Source organism: Mirounga angustirostris, unplaced genomic scaffold (genome assembly GCF_029215605.1).
Source record: "Mirounga angustirostris isolate CCGP_5_RB_7025 unplaced genomic scaffold, mMirAng1.0.hap1 SCAF_13, whole genome shotgun sequence".
NCBI classification, from domain to species: domain Eukaryota; kingdom Metazoa; phylum Chordata; class Mammalia; order Carnivora; family Phocidae; genus Mirounga; species Mirounga angustirostris.
The window spans coordinates 95,470,589-95,491,559 of NW_026991721.1; the positions used below are offsets into that span (position 1 = coordinate 95,470,589).

The 20,971-nt window shown below is 44.1% G+C and overlaps 2 protein-coding genes across 2 annotated transcripts; one reads left to right on the forward strand and one right to left on the reverse strand.

Moving 5' to 3' along the window:
- Positions 1–1,574: 1,574 nt before the first annotated feature.
- Positions 1,575–11,356, reverse strand: LOC123857766 (T-cell surface glycoprotein CD3 gamma chain). The gene is made up of 7 exons (XM_045894932.2): positions 11,268–11,356; positions 6,829–6,852; positions 6,112–6,339; positions 5,385–5,516; positions 4,720–4,763; positions 4,239–4,322; positions 1,575–3,598 (listed from the first exon to the last, which is right to left on the reverse strand). The coding sequence occupies exons 1-6, from the start codon at positions 11,320–11,322 to the stop codon at positions 4,257–4,259; spliced, it is 549 nt and encodes a 182-aa protein (XP_045750888.1). The 5' UTR covers positions 11,323–11,356; the 3' UTR covers positions 1,575–3,598; positions 4,239–4,256.
- A 1,711-nt stretch (positions 11,357–13,067) lies between these two features.
- On the forward strand, positions 13,068–16,636 carry LOC123856581 (T-cell surface glycoprotein CD3 delta chain). Its single transcript, XM_064577379.1, has 5 exons — positions 13,068–13,241; positions 15,077–15,295; positions 15,747–15,878; positions 16,172–16,215; positions 16,419–16,636. The coding sequence occupies exons 1-5, from the start codon at positions 13,187–13,189 to the stop codon at positions 16,482–16,484; spliced, it is 516 nt and encodes a 171-aa protein (XP_064433449.1). The 5' UTR covers positions 13,068–13,186; the 3' UTR covers positions 16,485–16,636.
- Positions 16,637–20,971: the final 4,335 nt, after the last annotated feature.

Genomic DNA, 20,971 nt, shown 5'->3' on the forward strand with positions numbered 1-20,971 from the left:
AAAGCCAGACACAAAAGGACAAATACTGTATGATTCCACTTATATGTGGTACCTAGAATAGGCAGATTCATAGGGATAGAAAAGTAGAATAGAGGTTACCAGGGGCTGGGGGAAAGGAAGAATGGGGAATTATTGTTTAATGAGTACAGAGGTTAAGGTGATGAAAAAAGTTCTTGAAATGGTTGGTGGTGATGGTTGCACAGCATTGTGAATGTACTTAATGCCACTGAATAGTACACTTAAAATGTTTAAAATGGTAAATTTCATGTTATGTATACTTCACCACACATACATATACACACACAGAGCTCTGTGCAATCTTTGAATGCCTGTCTTGTTCCAGCATTATACTAGTTTCTGAAGATACATTAGTAAAAAATACACAAGTCTTTTCCTTCCTGGAGCTTACAGTCTGGTGACCGTGTAACACCATTTAAAATCAATGGGAACAAAATGGATCATTCAAAAAATAGTTCTGGAATGGTTGGGTAGCTATGTGGTGTGAAAGTTAGTCAATATGTTAGGCCTTTACATTAAAATTAATCAAGATGGATCATTCATTTAAGTGTATAATATGAAACCATAAAAATGTCAGAGGAATTCATAGGAAAACTTTCTTTTTTTTTTTTTTAAAGATTTTATTTATTTACTGCACAGAGAGACACAGCGAGAGAGGGAACACAAGCTGGGGGAGTGGGAGAGGGAGAAGCAGGCTTCCCGCCGAGCAGGGAGCCCGATGTGGGGCTCGATCCCAAGACCCCGGGATCATGACCTGAGCCAAAGGCAGATGCTCAACGACTGAGCCACCCAGGTGCCCCCATAGGAAAACTTTTTTAAAAGAATAATCTTTTTTAAAGAAGATTTTATTTCTTTATTTGAGAGAGAGAACAAGCAGTCAGGAGTGGCACTCCCCACTGGGCAGGGAGCCCATTGTGGGGCTCAATCCCAGGACCCTGGGATCATGACCTGAGCCAAAGAGAGATGTTTAACTGACTGAGCCACCCAGGCGCCCCTAAAAGGATAATCTTAACTTGGGGAAGACCTTTCTAAATAGGAAACAACCTAGAAGCCACAAAAGACCAGTGAATTCTACTATATGCAGATAAATAAAATGTACATAGAAAACCAATCATCATCGTCAAAGAACAAATACCAAAATTGGAATAATATCTGCAACTAATATCACAAACAAAAGATCTAATTTCCCACATATGTAAAGGGCTGTTGCAAGTCAATAAGAAAAAGATAAAAGGATATGAGCCTATATATCATGAGAAGGAAAAACACATGGTTCACTTCCATTTTTAATAAGGAAAATGTAAATTAAAACGACACTGAGATGCCATTTTTAACTTATCAGATTGGCAAAGTTCAAAAAGTAGGGAGTAAAAGGCACTCTCAATTATTGTTACTGGGTGTAAACACTGGTCCAACCTCCATGAAGTGCAATTTGGCAATATTTAATAAAATTACAAGTGCAAATACATTATGGCTTCCAAATCTCATTTATTGGTATTTGTTATGAATTGTCGTAAGTATGTTCAAAATGACATTTGACAGAAGTAAACCCATGGAACATTAAAAACTACAAAAAGAAGACATAGGAGAAATCATCATGACCTTGAGTTTGTCAAAGATTTCTTAGGCATGACATCAAAAGCACAATCCATAAAAAAAAAAAAAAAGGGTAAAATGCACTTCATCAAAATTAAAAATTTTTGTGCTTCAAAAGTCACCATGAAGAGAATGAAAAGACAAACCACAGACTGGCCGATGTATTTGTAAATCACATATGTAATAAAGGACTTGTATTCAAAATATAGAAGAACTCTTTCAATTCAACAGTAAGACAAAGAAACAACCCAAATTTAAAAAAAAGATTTGAAATAGACGTTTCACTAAAGATATGGCAGACAAGCCCATGGAAAGATGTTCAACAACATTAATCATTAGGGAAATGCAAATTAAAGGTACAATAAGATGGTACAAAAGGTACAAAAGAATGGCAGACAAGCCCATGGAAAGATGTTCAACAACATTAATCATTAGGGAAATGCAAATTAAAGGTACAATAAGATGCCATTTTATACCTAGAAGAATCGGCTATACTAAAAAAACAAAGTAACAAATATTGGTGAGGATAATAGAGAAACAGAAACCCTCATCCATTGCTAGTGGGAACGTAAAAAGGTACAGGGAATTTCTTAAAAAGTTAAACATAAATTTGCCATACAACACAGCAATTCTTCACTCCCAGGTGTCAGTCCCGGAGAAATGTAGACATGGGGTGCACACAAAGATTAGCGTGATCTTTTTTTTTTTTTTTTAAAGATTTTATTTATTTATATGACAGAGAGAGACAGCGAGAACAGGAACACAAGCAGGGGGAGTGGGAGAGGGAGAAGCAGGCTTCCCGCCGAGCAGGGAGCCCGATGCGGGGCTCGATCCCAGGACCCTGGGATCATGACCTGAGTCGAAGGCAGACGCTTAACGACTGAGCCACCCAGGCGCCCACGATTAGCGTGATCTTTGACATGAGATTGTCCAGCACATTTTATAATTAACAGCATATTGTATAATTCCATTTATATGAAATGTGTAGAAAAGGCAACTCTGACAGAAAAGAGATTAGTGGTTGCCTGGGGCTGAGAGTGGGAACAGGGAATGACTGCAAACAGCAGAAGAAATCTTAAGAGGGTAATGGAAATGTTCTAATGATTGTGTTGATTGCACAGCTGGGTAAATTTTGTAAAACTTACTGAGAACAGGAGAAATTGCTTAAAATGAGTGAATTTTCTAGCATATAATTTATACCTCAATACAATTATTTTTAAAATGACATTTATACAGTGTTAGTCATTGCAGTATTTTAAGAGCAAAATATTGGCAGTAATATTTTGTCCATTAATAGAGGACTGATTAAATAAATCATAGTGAGTCTGTGCAATGTGGTTGCATTTAAAAAAAAAAAGGCGCTCCTTTACTTGCTGGTATGAAATAATCTTAAATTTTATTAGGTGAAAAGTGCAAGATGTATAGTATGGTACCATTTGTGTGAAAAATAGGGAAGGGAAGAATAATGTGTACTTAAGAGTTTGCTTATGAAAAAAAAAAAGAGAGTTTGCTTACGTATGCCTAGAATACCTCTGATTTATAATACCTTATAGACCTAATAAAGATATATAAGAAACTAGTATATTGTTTGTCTCTGGAAAGGACAGCTGAATGGCTGGGGATGGAGGTGGAGGGAGACCTTCATTATATATTTGAACCATGTAAATTATGACTTATACAGAAGGTAAATCAAAATTAGAACTTTAAAAAAGTAACATTCAAATAGAGGGGGTTATTTGACCTTTTCAGTTTTCTTTTACAGAAAAATTACCTCCCAATAGGTGGCGCTCCTGCAACACCATACATATTTTTACTTTACTTTTAGTTTATTTTGAGAAAAATCCAAATTTGCCCTGATGGGCTTTTTTTCTCCATTTGTCACCTTTGGGAGACTTGAATCTAGATTTAGGGCTGACCGTCTCTTTGCTAGGAGTGCTGCAAACCGTATTGCCATGTTTCTGAGAACTATTCAAAGGGAGAACACCTGGATCGAAAAAAGACAAAATTGGAATTGGTTCAGAAAACCAAATAATGCTTGGGTCCTGTTTTCCTGGGTGAAACTTGATTGATTGAATCAGAACTTCTGATTGATTGACTGGTTGATCAAAAGGTTAATATAGGTCAGTGGTTCGTAACGAATGCTGATTTTGCCCCAGAGGATACACTGGAAATATCTGGAGATATTTTTGATTGTTACAACTGGGGATACTACTGGGATTTGGTGGACTGAGGCCAGGGATGCTGCTAAAAACCCTACAATGCACAGGACAGTCCCCTCATGACAAGGGATTATCAGTCACCCACCCTCTCCTAAGCTTATAGCTGTTTGGAAAAAGGAGATAGACTTGGCAATAGATGGGAAGGCAGGTAAAGGAAAGGTGTTTTTTTTTTTTTTCTTCTTCTAGAGAGTGAGAGAGAGTGAGCGAGCACTGTGGGGGAGAGGGAGAGGGTGAGAGAGAATCTTAAGCAGGTTCTGTGCTGAGCACAGAGCTCAGTGCGGGGCTCGAGCTCACAACCCTGAGATCATGACCTGAGCTGAAATCAAGAATCAGACACTTACCCTACTGAGCCACCCAGGCGCCCCAGGAAAGGTAATTTCTTAGAATTGGTGTAGAAGGACACACCTACTTTGAGTCCTGAGTTCAGTTTTTCCTCAATCGCTTTCCTTCAAGGTGGCCGTATTGGTCATTTTCCCGATCTCTGAGGGGCTAGAAAGGACAGCACGGTCATAAACTCATTTTCCCTCCTCCTCTGTGAATTAATTTGATGCATATTTATTGAATGCTTTTCATGTGCAAGGCTTTGGAGTGGGTGCTTCACTGTCCTGGGGGTGGAAAGAGGACAAGGAGGGTGGAGGCTCTGTATACAGTTTCTTTGTGTGTCCCTCTCTCTGTGTTCTTCAGCTTTTTCTCCCTGGGTCTTGACCTCAATCTCTCTCAACCTTTCTCTTCAATTCATCCATTCTACCCAAAGTGTAACTATGTAATCATCTGGTATGCCTTAAGCAGTTCCTTATCTGTATAGTATCCTCTGAATAACTTGTCCCCCATCCCCCAATTGTACTTCTAACTGTAGCAATGTCTCTTTCATTCCCCCTTCCCTTACCTGGTAAAGCTGGTCATTGGACAACAGAGTCTGCTTGTCTGAAGCTACAAAAAATAAAAATAAAATACGCAAGGTAGAATGGTGAAGAAATTGGGTTATATTCACAGCACTAAATAGCAGTAAGAGTGAAATACATCTATATACAACAAGGCGGAAAGATCTCACAGGCATGTTTTTTTGAGTAACAGAGGCACACACACAAGAACACTTCTGGAGTCCATTGACATAAGGAGTGAAAACAGGCAAAATTAATCAACATTCTTAGAAGTCAGGCTAGTACTCGCTTTGGGGGATAGGTACAGGCTGGAACTGACCACAAGGGGGACGTGTAGGGTGTGGGTAATATTCTCTTTCTTAAACTGGATGTTGGATTCATGGGTGTGTTTGCTTGTTTAGCTGTATGCTTGTCATTCATGCATGTTTCTCTCTGTAGGTTTTGGTTCAGTTAAAGAGTTTTTTTTAAAAATTAGAGGAATCGGAGGAAAATCAGAGGGAGGTGGATCTCGAGACAGGTAATTATGCTGTGGACGCACCAGTGTCCTTTACACCCAATTGGGCTAGATGGCAATACATGCCCACCTCATCTCTTCTATTGGGTCTATCTGGTAGGAAGGAAACTCAGGGTCCCAGGTGGTCTCATCCCTTACTGAGGAACATTCTTTTACCTCTTGACTGGCGAACTCCATCCTGTCCAGCAATGAAGTAAACCCCGACAGCAAGGAAGGAAATGCTGATGATTTCAGCGAAGACAAAGCCAGATACAGTGCCTGCATTCAGGTCAATGCAGTTCTGACACACTGTGGGGAAAGGGAGGGACAATACTCCGTCAGGGTGTGAAAGTGGTTCTTCTGAATCTTTTACTCTTGCCTACAGTGCTAATGCCTCCATTTGGGGTAGCAGATTCCTCTCTCTGTGCAAGCTATGGTAAGGGAATTGCCTGGGAAGATCTCTGGACTAAGAATTCAATACACTTGATATCCCTCTGTCCCCCAGGCACCCTAGGGAAGCCTATATAGTCTGACCACCAGGAACTATGTGAAATAGAAGGAAGATCAGATCCCTTTCTCCGTGGTCAACTGCCTTCTACATTTCGTTGCTGCTCCCCTTATAATCCCCTCTGTCTCCCTGGGCTACCCCAACTCAGTTTATATAAATAGCTGACTGCTCCAATCCATGAAGGCCTATCCAAAATTAAACCAGGCTTTACAGGACTGGTTATGCTTTTCCAAGAAGATGGGGGAACTGTCTTGTTATATTCAAAAAGAGGCACGCTGAGATTAAGAGAACGAGAACCACTGAGTGTCTCTTCCCACACTCACCAGGGATAGGAAGCCCACCAGAACAGCAGTACTGCTTAATTGGACAACAAACAAACCGAAGGGGATTACATACTTCTGTAATATACTTGGAGTGGTTTTGAAATGTTCTTTGATCCTTGACACTGATATATCCCTTGAGGGTCCTTGATACTGCTTCCCAGATCAAACTTGTTTTTATTTTTATGCGACGAAGTTGTTGCCTTCCCGTCTTTAAACCATGTGACATTTGTGTCTTGTGAGTCACAAATCAGAAATACCAAACCATCTTCTCGTTTGTCATCCACTTTTACCACAGGAACTTCTGAAAAGGGAAAAGCCACTGTCCGTTAAGGATCTTTCCTCTGAAATTTTCCCTGCCCCAAGATATCACAACAAGACCATTTGTAGTGGTGGTTCTCAAACTTTAATGTGCACATGGACCACATGGGGAATCTGGTGAGAATTTCAGATTCTATTTAGTAGTTCTGGGAAGGAGATGAAATGGGGCATTTCTAACATGATGCCAATGGTGTTGTTTCATGGGTCCCACTTTGAATAATGCCTAGCTGCTGGGGTCCTGTTTCTACTTGAAGAACTAGAGAGTTAATTGTTTGGCTACAGGAAAGGTGCCCGGAAAGGTGCCCAGAAAGGTCATGACTGGCCACTCATTTGGTTGACAATGAGAGGTTTGCTATTATCACTTATCATCCCATCCCCTCTGTCACTCAGTCTTATAGGACTATTAGCATAGGAACCATATTTCTGTGAATTTTCTCAGTGTTTGAGGATGTAAAGCAGCCATTCAGCCTACCTTGTTTCTTCTGGGCTATAGTACCTGTAGAGACAGAAGAGAGACAGAGGATCAGCTGGGCATAGAGTTGTCCAGATGCCCTGAGGTATCATTTCCTTTGTCATTCGAGGCCAAGATAGATTAGATATCCTAATCTCGGAGAGTGGGTAGTATCTAGACTTACTTCCCTGGGTTGTAGCCTACATCACCAAATTGAATTCAGGGTGTTGTATAATAAAGAATTTGTCTGGTCTTTGTCATGGATTCCTAGGAGGGAGTTTCTAAACCCTTGGAATTTCATGAGTGATAGGGGTGTCTTTTTTATTCTTGGCGGGCTTTTTTTTTTTTTTTTTTTAAGATTTGTTTATTTGAGAGAAAGCACGAGAGAGCACATGAGGGGGAGAGGGCTTGAGGGAGAGGGAGAGAGAGAGAAGCAGACTCCCTGCTGAGTACGGAGCCCCACTCACCCTGAGATCATGATACGAGCCAAAATCAAAAGTTGGACGCTCAATGGACTGAGCCACTCAGATGCCCCTTGGTGGGCTTTTGGACCATACATGAATTTGTTTTACGAGATGACTCAGGATGGGGCTGGTCAAGACCCGTGTAATCTGGGAATTTGAGCCCTGGGAGGGGAAGGGAGCTGGAGATCGAGTCCAGTCACATGGCCAATAATTCAATTATACCTGTGTCATGAAACTCCAATAAAAACTCAGTGGAGGGGCGCCTGGGTGGCTCAGTTGGTTAAGTGTCTGCCTTCAACTCAGGTCATGATCCCAGGGTCCTGGGATCAAGCGTGCATTGGGCCCCCTTCTCAGTGGGAACTCTGCTTCTCCCTCTCCCTCTGCCTGCCACTCCCCCTGCTTGTTCTCTCTCTCTCTCTGTCAAATAAATAAATAAAATCTTAAAAACAAAACAAAACAAAACAAAACTCAGTGGCGGGGTCCCTGGGTGGCTCAGCTGGTTGAATATCTAACTCTTGGTTTTGGCTCAGGTCATGATCTCTGGGTGGTGAGATCAAGCCCCGTATTGGACTTTGTGCTGGGCGCAGAGCCTGCTTGAGATTCTCACCCTCTCTCTCTGCCCCTCCCCCTGCTCCCTCTTTCTCTTAAAAAAAAAAAAGTCAAGAAAAAAAAAAAACCCACCTTAGTGGAGCTTCCTGGTTGGTGAATGCATCAATGTACCAGGAGGGTAATATATTCTGATTCCACAGGGAGAGAGCACAGGAGCTCTGTGTTCAGGGCCCTCTCAGACCTCACCTATGTGTCTCTTCATTTGGAAAATCCTGATTTTATTTTTTATAATTAAACTGCAATAATAAAGGGGTGCCTGGATGGCTCAGTCATTAAGCATCTGCCTTCAGCTCAGGTCGTGGTCCTGAAGTTCTGGGATTGAGCCCCGCGTTGGGCTCCCTGCTCAGCAAAGAGCTTGCCTCTCCTTCTGCCCTTCACCCTGCTCGTGCTCTCTCTCTCTCTCTCAAATAAATAAATAAATAAATAAATAAATAAATAAATAAATCTTAAAAAAAAATCTGAACTGTAATAGTAAATATGGTGCTTTCCCGAGTTTTGTGAGTTGTTCTAACAAATTGTCAAATCTGGGAACCCTCCAGATTTGTACCCAGTTTGTCAGAAGTGTAGGTGGTATAGGAAGCCCTGAACTTGTACCTGGAACTTAAAGTGAGGGCATTCTTGTTGGGCACAGTGCCCTTGACCTGTGGGGTCTGCTGTTAACTCCGGATGGTTAGCATTAGAACTATACTGCAATATACATAAAGGTATTGCCTGTTACAGTCTAGAATGCTCTGTTTTTTTTTTAGCAGCTAAAGCTCTGGCAAAAAGTGGGGTTACACTAACTAAAGACTTCTAAAATCCTCAGCCTTGGTGATCCATTTTTTGTAGGAACCTTGGACATCCTAGGGGAGGTAGCTATTCAGTAGCCCTCAGATCTGTGTCAAAACTCAGAGTAGTAGAGTTGCACTGGTAGATGTACTACAGAGAACTAGCACCGGAATTCCGTTCAATTGGATCGAATGCAAACATTTACCATGCACTATGATGTACCTGGCATGATTAAGCAATGTGAAAAGACAAATGTGGTGATACAAGAACTAACTCGCTGCTTCCAAAGAGTTTACAATGAAGTAGGAAAAATAAATACACATGTAATTAATATAATAGAACTTAGAAATTACCTTTAGTACTCATGTGAATGCATTTGAAAGGGGCTAGAAGCTATTGATTTTGCCCCAGAGTCAGGGACAGGGAAAACTTAACAGAGAAGGTGACATTTGGTTGGGCCTTGAATGATTAGGTATTCACCGGACAGAGAAAGGCATCCTGGAGCAAAGACACAGGTTGGAAAAGGACAGAGAGGTAGTGTGTCTAGAGGTGGAGTGCGTGATGGGGACAGATGAAGCATGAATCAAAGTACGAAGGGAAAAAAAGTATGATGGAAACAGTTGGAAGGAGTCAGTTGTTTTAGAATCTCTTGCAGGACTGAACTGATTATTAATAGTACCTAGCATAGTGTTTGGAACATGGTAGGAGCTTTATATTTGTTGAATGAGTGCATGAATGAATGAATGAGTGAATAAAAGAAAAAAAAGGCAAGGCAAACAGTTATGCAGATTTCTCACCAGCGGTTCTCCCTGACCACCTGATCATCATGGGAGGAACAAAGAGGCCCCTCGTTCTAACTCCGATTCTATAGGAGAGAGGGTCCAACTGATTGCTGACATCCTTTAATTTTGTTTCTCTGAGTCTTCTTTCTTTTTAGGATTTGAGAGCTCTTGTATCCAAATTTCCTAGGTTGACTTGTAAGAGGACAGAGCCCATAGGAAGGAGGCATCCTCCAAGTTCACACAGCTCATAGGTGACTGAGCTGGACCCAGAGCTCAGGTTTCTGTTGCTCTTTCTGCTATATCTATCTGCCTCACACAGGCTTTCAGCCCTGCCCCTCTACCTGTGTGATCTTTTGTGGCTCTTTTCCCATTTCCTGCAGAAATCATTCTAAACTCTCACTATCCTCCTCAAGTCCCTCACTCAGCGATCACCCAGCTCAGTTTCAGCAAGCAACATCGTCTGCCACTTAGGTCGTTGAGAATGTAGATGCTGTAATGATCCTCTCCAGCTTCCTGACCATCTACACACCTACCCATGGCCAAAGCCATTTGCACTTCATTTCTCCTCATCTCAGAGGGTAAGTTTGCCTTCTCCTCTGTGTCCTCGACCCCACTCTTGACTCCATCCTTTCAACATCAACTCCAGGAACTTACTCTCTATGTTTTCCTTTAGCCTAGAAATGTGCTCACATTTCTCTCACACTCAAAAATATTTCATCTTAGATCCTGTTTCCTTTTCTACTTACCCTCAAACTCTCTTCTCTTCTCATCCAAACGTCTTTAAAAATAGTCTGTACTTGGTGTACCAAGTATTAATCACCCGCCCTCACCTTCTACACATTTCTATTCGGTTTCCACTCATACTACCCCATTGAAAGTGTTATAAATCATCCATGGCCTTTATTTTGCCAAATCCCACAGGCTTAAACTTTTAAACATATTCTTCTATCAGCAGGACATCTCTATAATATTTCATTATTGGTGATTCTTTCCTGCTGGAAGCTCTCTACTCCCTTGGTTTCTATGGTATTGCACTCATCTGATTATCCCAGCTCTTTGATCGTCCTCTTATCTCTTTTCTGAGATGTTTTCCTCTAACTACCCTTTAAAGGTTAATATCCTCTCAGTTCCATCCTCAGCCCCTCTTCCTCACATCTCACGTAGTACTTGTATGATTTCAACAACTTTCGTGGTTTTAGCTTCCCCCAGTGTGTGGAGAACCATCTCTAGTCCAGATTCTGGGCATCGACACGGTTCATCCACTTCCTGTTGCTTATTTCCAACAGAATATTCATATAGGCGTCCTATATTGCACCTTTTACTCAGTCTGGTGACACTGAAGCTTATTTCTCCAATTAGACTATAAGCTCACTAGGGCAGAAGCTTTTTATTCATCCTTATATCTTCCTAGCCTATCATGTAATAGGATCTCACTCATATTTGTTGATCAGTTGACCAACTGACCAACTGAGTGAGTGAATGCCTTATAGGTCTCCTCCTAACTCCAGCTCTGAGTTAAGGAACACATTTTCTCTTTTCAGGTTCCTGGCCTGTGTCCCTTTGGGCTACAAGCAACCTAAGATGGCGGCATCCGGGTCCTCCCTCTAGCCAGTAAAGTCCTTTGATTTCATTTCTTAAGAGACAAGGACCCCAGCTCTCCCATGGGACACTGCTTCTCTCTAAGAGAGAACAATAAGAGGCTTCATTTTTGCCCTTCCTTCTCAGAATTCTAGTGCGACAGCTGAGGTAGGCTTGAGGTTAGAGATCCCAATAGCCTTCCTCTCCCTGTAATGATCTCTTCCCCTGAGCCTTTCTCCGGACTGCCAGAACCCCATACCTTGAAGAAGAGTGACAGCCAAGATGAGGCCAGCCAGATACTTCCCCAGCTCCATGTCAGTCTCTGCCTTTCCTCCCGAAGAAGCACTAAGCAACTCCCAGCAGCCAGCCTGCCTTAGAGCAGCTAGTCTGGCCCCGCCCAGCATCATTCAGGCTGGGGCCCCTGAGAGAAGGCACGAATCCGGAGCCACCACCCTCTACTTCAAATGTGGGCAGCGAGGGGCCTCAGCGAGGCTGCAGGTGCATATGTATCTTGCTTTCTGTGAAGGAGTAGAGAATGGAAGGTGGTGGGAGGGAAAGGCAGAGAGTGATGGATCCCCATCTCAGAGACAGCTTGCACAGAAAAACCCCTTGGGTTCTGGGTAGGAGATGGCTTGGGCCCATTTCCTCATGAGAGGGGTAAACATCTCTGCCACCGCTGGTTGCTAGGACGTCAGCTGGTTGTTGCTTCTTGCTAGAACTAATGAATTTAAGTGAGAACACTCATGTGTGCAAGGCTGGAGCTCTGAGCAGAAAACCACCACGGTCCAGGCCCTTGTTCAGGAATTTTTCACTGCTTTTTTGAGACAAGATCATCAAAAAGGTGCCTGCCTGGACAAGAATAGGCAGGACAATTGCAATGAGATAAGCCCTACATTTCCAGGGGCCAGAGCCTGAGCTGAGTTTCCAGGATCTTAGGCCCCTGTCTTCCTCAGCCGGTCCATCAGTGAGTCAACAAAAATCTGTAGACCTCTCGTTACGTGCCAGGCACAAGCCAGGTGGTGGAGCTACAGAAGGCAGCAAGACATATGCTATCTCTGGACTGAGCCCCACTTGAAAGTCCTTCTCAATGCTAGCTTTACTTCACCAGGCAGAGTTGTCAAGGAGGGCAGGGTTGGGATGTAGCACAGGGTTTGGGCTTGGGAAACAGGCTCTTGGCTTTGACTGAGTCCAGCTAGGTGAACATGTTGGCCTTGAATGTCTCTCTAAAGGCCTTAGGCCAGAGATCTGCAGGAAATGTGCAGTCTGCGGGGGCCTGAGCCTAGGGCTGGTAAGGGAGCACTGTTCAGGTAAATTACAGTCCAACTCCAGGGGTGTACAGAGTTTGGATCCCCATAGGCCACAGGGGAGAAAAGTCCACTTGTCTCCTGGGGAGGCTCAATCATACTCTGCCTGTGAGTCAATCATACTGTTATTAATAACTATCTCTTATTGAGCAAATGTGATATATCTCACGCACCAGGCAAACTTTTTGTCCAAATCCTTATTGGGGTACTGAGGAAATTAGGCTCTGAAAAATTCCATAATGGGCCCAGGGCCAGTGGGTAGGCAGTATTGGAGCTGGGATTCAAATGTCTGGTTTGGGAGGCTCTAAAGCCCAACCTCTCACTGGTAAGAAGCTGCTTAGTCTGGTGTCCAGGCTGCCCAAGGAGGACCTTGGGCAGGGTCCCAAGAAAGACCAGAACTGGGAGGAACCTTGCTGGTATGGCTTATGGGATGGGGCTCACACTTTCTCTCAAGGGTTTTGAGCTGGCAGTTTTCAGGGGGTGACTAAATGTAGTTACACTGTTGACAAAAACTCTGAAATTACTGGTTTTCATCCGTGACTCGGGAAAGAACATCCTAAATCTTCTTTTACTTCCTAGAGGTCTAGGCAATCTTTTCCACATTCTCTGCTCTCTCTTCCACCTCATCCCCAAGCTCAGTGCTCGGAGAAAGAGCAATTTGCACCTGCTTCCTTCCTACCCCACCCCCAGTCTACCCCTACCCTGACAGTCTCCCATGATCAACGGCAGAGAGCAGAGAAACAGGCGTCTTCTGGTTCCTCCCCGCCCCTTTACTTTTTCCGGGTACCCGTGAGTCCGTTGGGGGAGGGCATCTCTCACCCTGGCTGATAGTTCTGTGACCTGGGTCTACCTACTGAAGGAATTCTGCTGGAAAATGGAACACTGTACGTTTCTGGCTGGCGTGATACTGGCTGTCCTTCTCTCCCAAGGTAAGGCTTCTCCAGGTGGTGGGGGCATCTTGGAGAAGGGACCTGAGAGGGACATTAGCACCTGGACTGAGCCCCACTTGAAAGTCCTTCTCAATGCTAGCTTTACTTCACCAGGCAGAGTTGTCAAGGAGGGCAGGGTTGGGATGTAGCACAGGGTTTGGGCTTGGGAAACAGGCTCTTGGCTTTGACTGAGTCCAGCTAGGTGAACATGTTGGCCTTGAATGTCTCTCTAAAGGCCTTAGGCCAGAGATCTGCAGGAAATGTGCAGTCTGCGGGGGCCTGAGCCTAGGGTTGGTAAGGGAGCACTATTCCTTCTAAGACAGAGAGTCTCTGGGATCTAGGACTCTTAGTCATTTGGCCATCATTTGTCACCACCAGGAGCCATGGCCCAGTACTCGGGGATGTTTTAAGAGAAAGTTAACTTGAGGTGGAGAAGGAAGGAGGGTAGATCTGGAGCGGTAGGATGATCAACTCATCTTGGTTTGCCTGGTGTTAAAACTGATAGTGCTTTGTCCCAGAAACCCCTCAATCTCAGGCAAACTGGGATAAATGCTTCGGGATATTCAGGATTTCCAATGGAAAGAGATCCCCATGGAAAGCGTGGCTGTAGGATGTGAAGCATCTAATGTACATGTATCTTCCTGAGATATACTCATATAATCTTGGCCTGCTTGAGACACATGAGAAACAGCTCTTTTGGGGATTTTCCAGAGGATGTTCTTGTATTCAAATTGGTAACTGAATATGAATTCAGGGAAAATCTGGATTCCACTTTTCCCTGGGATTGGAGACACAGATCCCCTCTGTGGGCTATGGAGATGCTCTCAGTCAAAAAAATCCAGTGGATCTAGAGAGGTGCTGTGCATACCTCCAGCCCTTAAGCTCCCTATAAGTCTTGACTTGTATGGAGCCCCAAGAATGAATTTGATAAAAAAATTTTTTCTACCTCCCTCCCCTTAAGCAAGGGTAGAACAACTAAAAATCTTTACATGAGATTTGCCCTGGGTCTCCTTCTGGAATAATTCATACCAGCTTCTCTCCTACTCCAACCATCACCGGTCCTGGGAAAGACTTTAGTAGTGAGAGTCCCATTCTCTTGGTAGTTGGGGCAGGGGCAAAGAAGGAGGGAAAAGGGTGAGAAGTTGAAGTGGGAGGGTTGTAGATGGCTGGGAAGTAGAATTAGAAGTTTTGTTGGAGGGGCACCTGGGTGGCTTAGTCAGTTCAACGTCTGCCTTCGGCTCAGGTCATGATCTCAGGGTAAAGGGATTGAGCTCCTCGTGGAACCCCTCGTCGAGCCGCTCCTTGGGCTCCCTGCTCAGCAGGGAGGCTGCTTCTCCCTCTGCCCCCCCCTCCTCCCCTGCTCCTTTTCTCTCCGTCTCAAATAAATAAATAAAATCTTAAAAAAAAATAGTTTTGTTGGAGAACAAATGTGGCCATCTCCAACCAAGGAACGTTCTTCTGCCTTTCCATATCTCTTGGGTGCTTCAGCAGTCTACACTCCCCTTCTACTTCTAATCAGTGGTCTGAACTCATTTCCAGGAAGGTTCTTGGATCCGCCCGGCTCTACGATTTCCTCTTTTGCTCCATGTCCATCAGGGTCTGTGCTCTGCTCGGACTGAATCCTTGCATCCTTCCTGGCCCCGGCATTTCATGGGGAGCCTCCCAAAGCCTTTTTCTTGTGACTTCTGTCTCTCTCACTAAACCATAAATTGTCCTAGACTTAGAAAGTGGTCCTTTTTAAGTATAAACCTCAGCAGCATAAGGCATCTGCTGCAGACCAAACAGCTGGCTGCAATCATGGTTGGGTTTTGTTGTTGTTGTTGTTTGCCCTGTAGTGAGCCCCTACAACATAATCGTGGAGGAACTTGAGGACAAGGTGTTCCTGAATTGCAATACCAGTATCATTCTGGTAGAGGGAACGAGGGGAACACCATTCCCACATGATAAAATGTGGAACTTGGGAAAACGCATCCTGGACCCACGAGGAGTGTATCGGTGCAAGGGGACAGATGAACAAGACGACAAAACACCTTATATGCAAGTATATTATCGAAGTATGTGCCTTCTGGACCCTTTGGGTTGAAATGAATGGGACCTCTGGATATGAGAACCTTATAGCCAGAGGGGACTGTGGTGGACCAACCTGTTCTCTAAACAAAGTGGGGGTCACTCTTGTAATGGGAGGAGCCAGACTTTGGAGCTTAACTAATGGAAAAAACAGCAGGGGCCTTATGACTCAAGCAGTAGAGCCTTGGTTGGGAGAGTGGCTTGGCCTTGCTGCCTTGTCTACATTCTTACAAAGCTGATACTGCTTCTTGACCCTTCTCAGGGATTCCTTGGGATTAAGGGCAGAGGGGGATGTAGCCAGGGCATCAGCAGGCCTTTCTCCAGGTATCTTACTGCAGTTTAGGTCTTGGTATGAGGTCCTAGGGTTGCCCTAGGAGACAGAAATGGTTGCTGGTCTTGAAGGCTCTCCAGCTCTCCTCTGGCCCCTCTTCCCCTCAGTGTGTCAGAACTGTGTGGAGCTGGACTCAGCCACCCTGGCTGGTATCGTCATCACTGACATAATCGCCACTCTGCTCTTTGCTTTGGGAGCTTATTGCTTTGCTGGACATGAGACTGGAAGGCTCTCTAAGGGTAAGTGGACGGGACAGAGTGTGTGTGCGTGTGTGCATGCACATGTATGTTGTGGGTGTGGGTATGAGTGTGCACCTGCTAAGACCGGGGCTGGCAGTGGGTTGTGTCTCATGTGGGAGTCACTCTCGCATCTCCTAACAACTCCTAAAACTGGTTATTGGAAGACTTGTGCCCATATTGCCCATGCAGACTTCTGAGGGTACAACAAGCTGTAGTCCTCCTGCAGTGGTCATGGGGTCTCAATGTCCCATCCTCCTAGGCCCTTGATGACTCTTTCCCCCTGTTTCTTCTAGCTGCTGACTCTCAAGTTCTGTTGGAAAATGACCAGCTCTATCAGGTGAGCCCTAAAGGGAAAGAGACATGAATGGGAGGGGGTGAAGAGCCTGACGTTAGGTGTTATGTGTACGGATGAAGGGTCCTAGTGGGGAACTCATCACTGGCGGGGCTGGAAAACTCAGGCATGGGCTCTCATCTCTGGGGCCTACTGGGGTCTTCCCTGGAGAAACTGACCCTACCTCACTGTTCCCTCTCACCTCCTAGCCCCTTCGAGATCGGAATGATGCTCAGTACAGTCATCTTGGTGAAAACTGGCCTCGGAAGAAGTGAACCTGAGACCGGTGGTTTATGGGAGTATCGACTGTACCTTCTTCCCTTGCTCAGCCAATAAAGATGTCTTCTTCCACTCAGCAGGTGCCTGGACTTTTCAAGGCTCTTGGGCAAGGCATGGGAGTTGTTCTGCCTTGGCTGGACCCTTGCCTTCCCTGTCCACCTGTGTCCTTCCTTCATTGCTTCCATTCCTCTGCCCCAGATGGACAGTGTGATGGGCAGTCTCTCACCCCATTCTGGCCCACTGGTGTTTCTGGCCCGGTGGGCTCCCTGGGGATGGGGTCTGCTCCACCACTCTCCCTCAGATACTTGTTGCCTCCAGCCCCCTATTACAGCCCCTGAAGGGCTTTGGTTTCCTTACCACAGTTGAGGGCAGGCTGCTATGTTTACAGACCCAGCCACACAGAAGTTTCCATGACATCATGAGCAGAGGAGGTGGAAACATCAAGGGCCCAGGAGATCACTCCTTTTTTTTTTTTTTTTTTTTTAAGATTTTATTTATTTATTTGACAGAGAGAGACACAGCGAGAGAGGGAACACAAGCAGGGAGAGTGGGAGAGGGAGAAGCGGGCTTCCCGCCAAGCAGGGAGCCCGATGTGGGGCTCGATCCCAGGACCCTGGGATCATGACCTGAGCTGAAGGCAGACACTTAACGACTGAGACACCCAGGCGCCCCCCAGGAGGTCACTTCTTATCAAGACTTGGAGAGCATGTGTGACAAAGTCCCACTTCTGCTAAGGGGCTGGCCTTGGCTTTATGACCCCCATGGAGTGGTAGCCACTAGCTGTGAGGAGGTTTCAATGTAGAGGCCCGTTCAGGAACCTTTACTCCTGTAGAGAAGGTACCATTCACCTTTCTCTCCTCGGAATCTGCCCTGTCCCGCCCCTGTCTTCTGCATGGTAAACTAATACCAGAAACTCATTACCCTTCCTCATCCGCTTAGAAAGCTGGAATTGGGGAGTGGACAGGGGCTTGGGATATTTTCAATGGATGTCATCTTCAGCTAGTGGGTTGGTGGTGGTTCTGAAACCTTGGGAGCCTGAAGGATTTATTAAAAACATAGACACTTGGGCTCCACTCTAGGCATGTAGCCCCCAGGTGATTCTGAAGCAGCCCCAATATAGAGAGTCTCCGGTTTAGAGGAAGAACTGAGGCCATTGAAGCTTTCGTGTCCTTTATGCTCGTTCCTGTCTACCACAGGGGCAACCCCTCCTTTTGTTCTCTGAGTTATGGTAACTGAAAGAACTTCGGGACAGTTTTGTGTTTTTTTTTAAATTTATTTTTTTTTAAAGATTTTATTTATTTATTTGACAGAGAGAGAGAGAGCGACAGCAGGAACACAAGCAGGGGGAGTGCGAGAGGGAGAAGCAGGCTTCCTGCCGAGCAGGGAGCCCGATGTGGGACTCGATCCCAGGACCCTGGGATCATGACCTGAGCCGAAGGCAGACGCTTAACGACTGAGCCACCCAGGCGCCCTTTGGGACAGTTTAATAAGAGTGGGAGTTTCCAAGACCAAGGTTCCCAAAGTGGGAAAGAAAGAATGAACAACCACACAGCCAGAGATCTGGATGATTCTGCCCACTATTTTCCTGAGCTATACACAGATGCTGATTTTGTTAGAGACAGAATGAACTTCCAATGTACACAGGCTTCATTCGTGGTTATGGCTTTATACCGTTTACATCCCTAGGACTGTAGTCCTTTGCAGCCTGCCTCCCACTTTCCACATTGGATCCCTCCGCCTTGGGGAACTTTCCGGTGACTTCTACTGCACCCAGTACTTGTCTCCTTCCAACACCCTGCACACTTCCCTTCACCTTGTAGTCCTTGTAGGCTCTTATATCCCCCCATACCTCTCACTAGTTCTCAACATTGCATGCACTTGGGAATCTCCAGAGCTTCTGATTATCTTGGGCAAAGGCATCAGGACTTTCAAAATGGCTTAAGGTGATTCCATGGTGAAGCCAAGGTTGAGAAAACTGCCCTCCACCTAAGCCCTTCTGGAAACTTGTGTCCTTTGGTTCTCTTTTTTGTTTTTAAAGTTATTTATTTATTTATTTATTTATTTATCAGAGAGAGAAAGAGAGAGCAAGAGAGCACAAGCAGGGGGAGTGGCAAAGGAAGAAGCAGGCTCCCCGCTGAGCAAGGAGCCCATTGCAGGACTCGATCCCAGGACCCTGCAATGATGACCTGAGCCGAAGGCAGACGCTTAACTGACTGAGCCACCCGGGTGTCCCTCTTTTTCTGTGCTTTTAATAAACAGCTTTACTGGGGCGCATGGGTGGCTCTGACATTTGAGTGTGCGACTCTTAATTTTGGCTCAGGTCATGATCTCAGGGTTGTGAGATCAAGACCCGTGTTGGGCTCTGCACTCAGTGGGGAGTCTGCTTGAGATTCTCTCTCTTCCTCTCCCTCTGCCTCTCTCCCTACACACACACTCTCTCTCTCAAATAAATAAATCAATCTTAAAAAAAAAATAGCTTTACTGAGGTAAATTGACAGGAATAAATACATATATTTAAAGTATAAAATGTGATGTTTTGTCATATGTATACACTCGTGAGACATCAACACAATAAAGGTAATGAAGATATCCAACACCCTGAACAGTTTCCTTGTGCCCCTTTGCCTGCAATCCCTCCCTTATCCCTCTACCCTCCAGGCAACCACTGATCTGCTCTGTCATTATAGATTAGTTTTTGTTTTTCTAGATTTTTATATACATAAGTATACTAATGTAACATGTACCCTTTTTTGGTCTGGCTTCTTACACCTCAGCATAATTATTTTGAGATTCATACATCTTGGTACATCTACAATATTTTATTCCTTTATACTGTCCAGTAGTATTCCATTGTATATACCACAGGATATTTATCTATTCACTTGTTGATATTCTTTTGGATTATTTCCTGGTTTGGGCTATTACAAATAAAGCTGTCATGAACATTCACATGTAAGTTATTGTGTGGACATATGCTTTTATTTCTGTTGGATAAATACTCAGGAGTGGATAGGCTGAGATGCAACTTCAAAAGAAAGTAGTTTGGCTGTTCTAGGTCTTTTGTAATTCCATGTGAATTAGCTTCTCAGTTACTACAAAATGCCTGCTGGGATTTTGATCAGGACTGTGTTGAATTTATAGATCTGCTTGGGGAGACTCAACATCTTAATGATATTGACTCTGCCAATCCACAAACACATCTTTTGTCAGATTTATCCCTTAAGTATTTTATATTTTTTTATGCTCTTTTATATGGTATTTCTAAACTTTCAATCTCCAATTGTTCATTGATAGTATCTAGAAATATAGTTGTTTTGTATATTGATCCTGTACCCTGAAAACTTCCTAAATTCACATATTAATTATAGTACCACTTTTTTTTTTTTTTTTGTAAAGCCCATCAGAATTTCTACATAATGATCATGTTGCTTGCGAATAAAGACAGTTTAACTTTTCCATTTCCAATCTGGATGTATTTTACTTCTGTTCTTTGGCTTATTGCAGTGGCTAGAAACCTCCAGTACAATGTTGAATAGAAGTGAGGATGTTTTTGCCTTATTTGTGATCTTAGGGGGAAACATTGTCTTTCATCATTAAGGATGATATTCGCCATAGGTTTTTCTTAGATGCTCTTTAACAGATTGAGGATATTCCGTTCTCTTTCTAGTTTGCTGGGGATTTTTAGTAAAAATAGTTGAGTATTGTCAAATGCTTTTTCTGCATCCGCTGAGATGATTATATGGTTTTACTTCTTTAGTCGGTTAATATGATAAATTACGTTGGGGGCATGATTTGTTGCACCGAACCTACATTCCTGAAATAAACTGTTCTTGGTCATTATGTATTATTCTTTATTATATATATATATATTTTTTTTTTTTTTTAAAAGATTTATTTATTTATTTATTTGACAGAGAGAGAGAATGAGAGAGGGAACACAAGGAGGGGGAGTGGGAGACGGAGAAGCAGGCTACCTGCTGAGCAGGGAGCCTGATGCGGGGCTTGATCCCAGGACCTGAGTCGAAGGCAAAGGCTTAATGACTGAGCCACCCAGGCGCACCACCCCCTTTCTTAAGTAAAGTCTACTCCCAACGTGGGGCTTGAACTCACGACCCCAAGATCAAGAGTTGCATGCTCCACTGACTGAGCCAGCTGGGTGGCCCTATTCTTTTTTTTTCTTTTTATATATTATTAGATTAAATTTGTTAAAATTTAGTGAAGAATTTTTGCATCTATTCATAAGGAATATTTGTCTGCAGTTTTTTTTTCTTGTAATGTTTTTGCCTGTTTTATTTTACTTTTTAAATTTTATTTATTTGACAGAGAGAGACACAGCAAGAGAGGGAACACAAGCAGGGAGAGTGGGAGGGGGAGAAGCAGGTTTCCCCGCGGAGCAGGGAGCCTGATGCGGGGCTCGATCCCAGGACCCTGGGATCATGACCTGAGCTGAAGGCAGATGCTTAACGACTGAGCCATCCAGGCG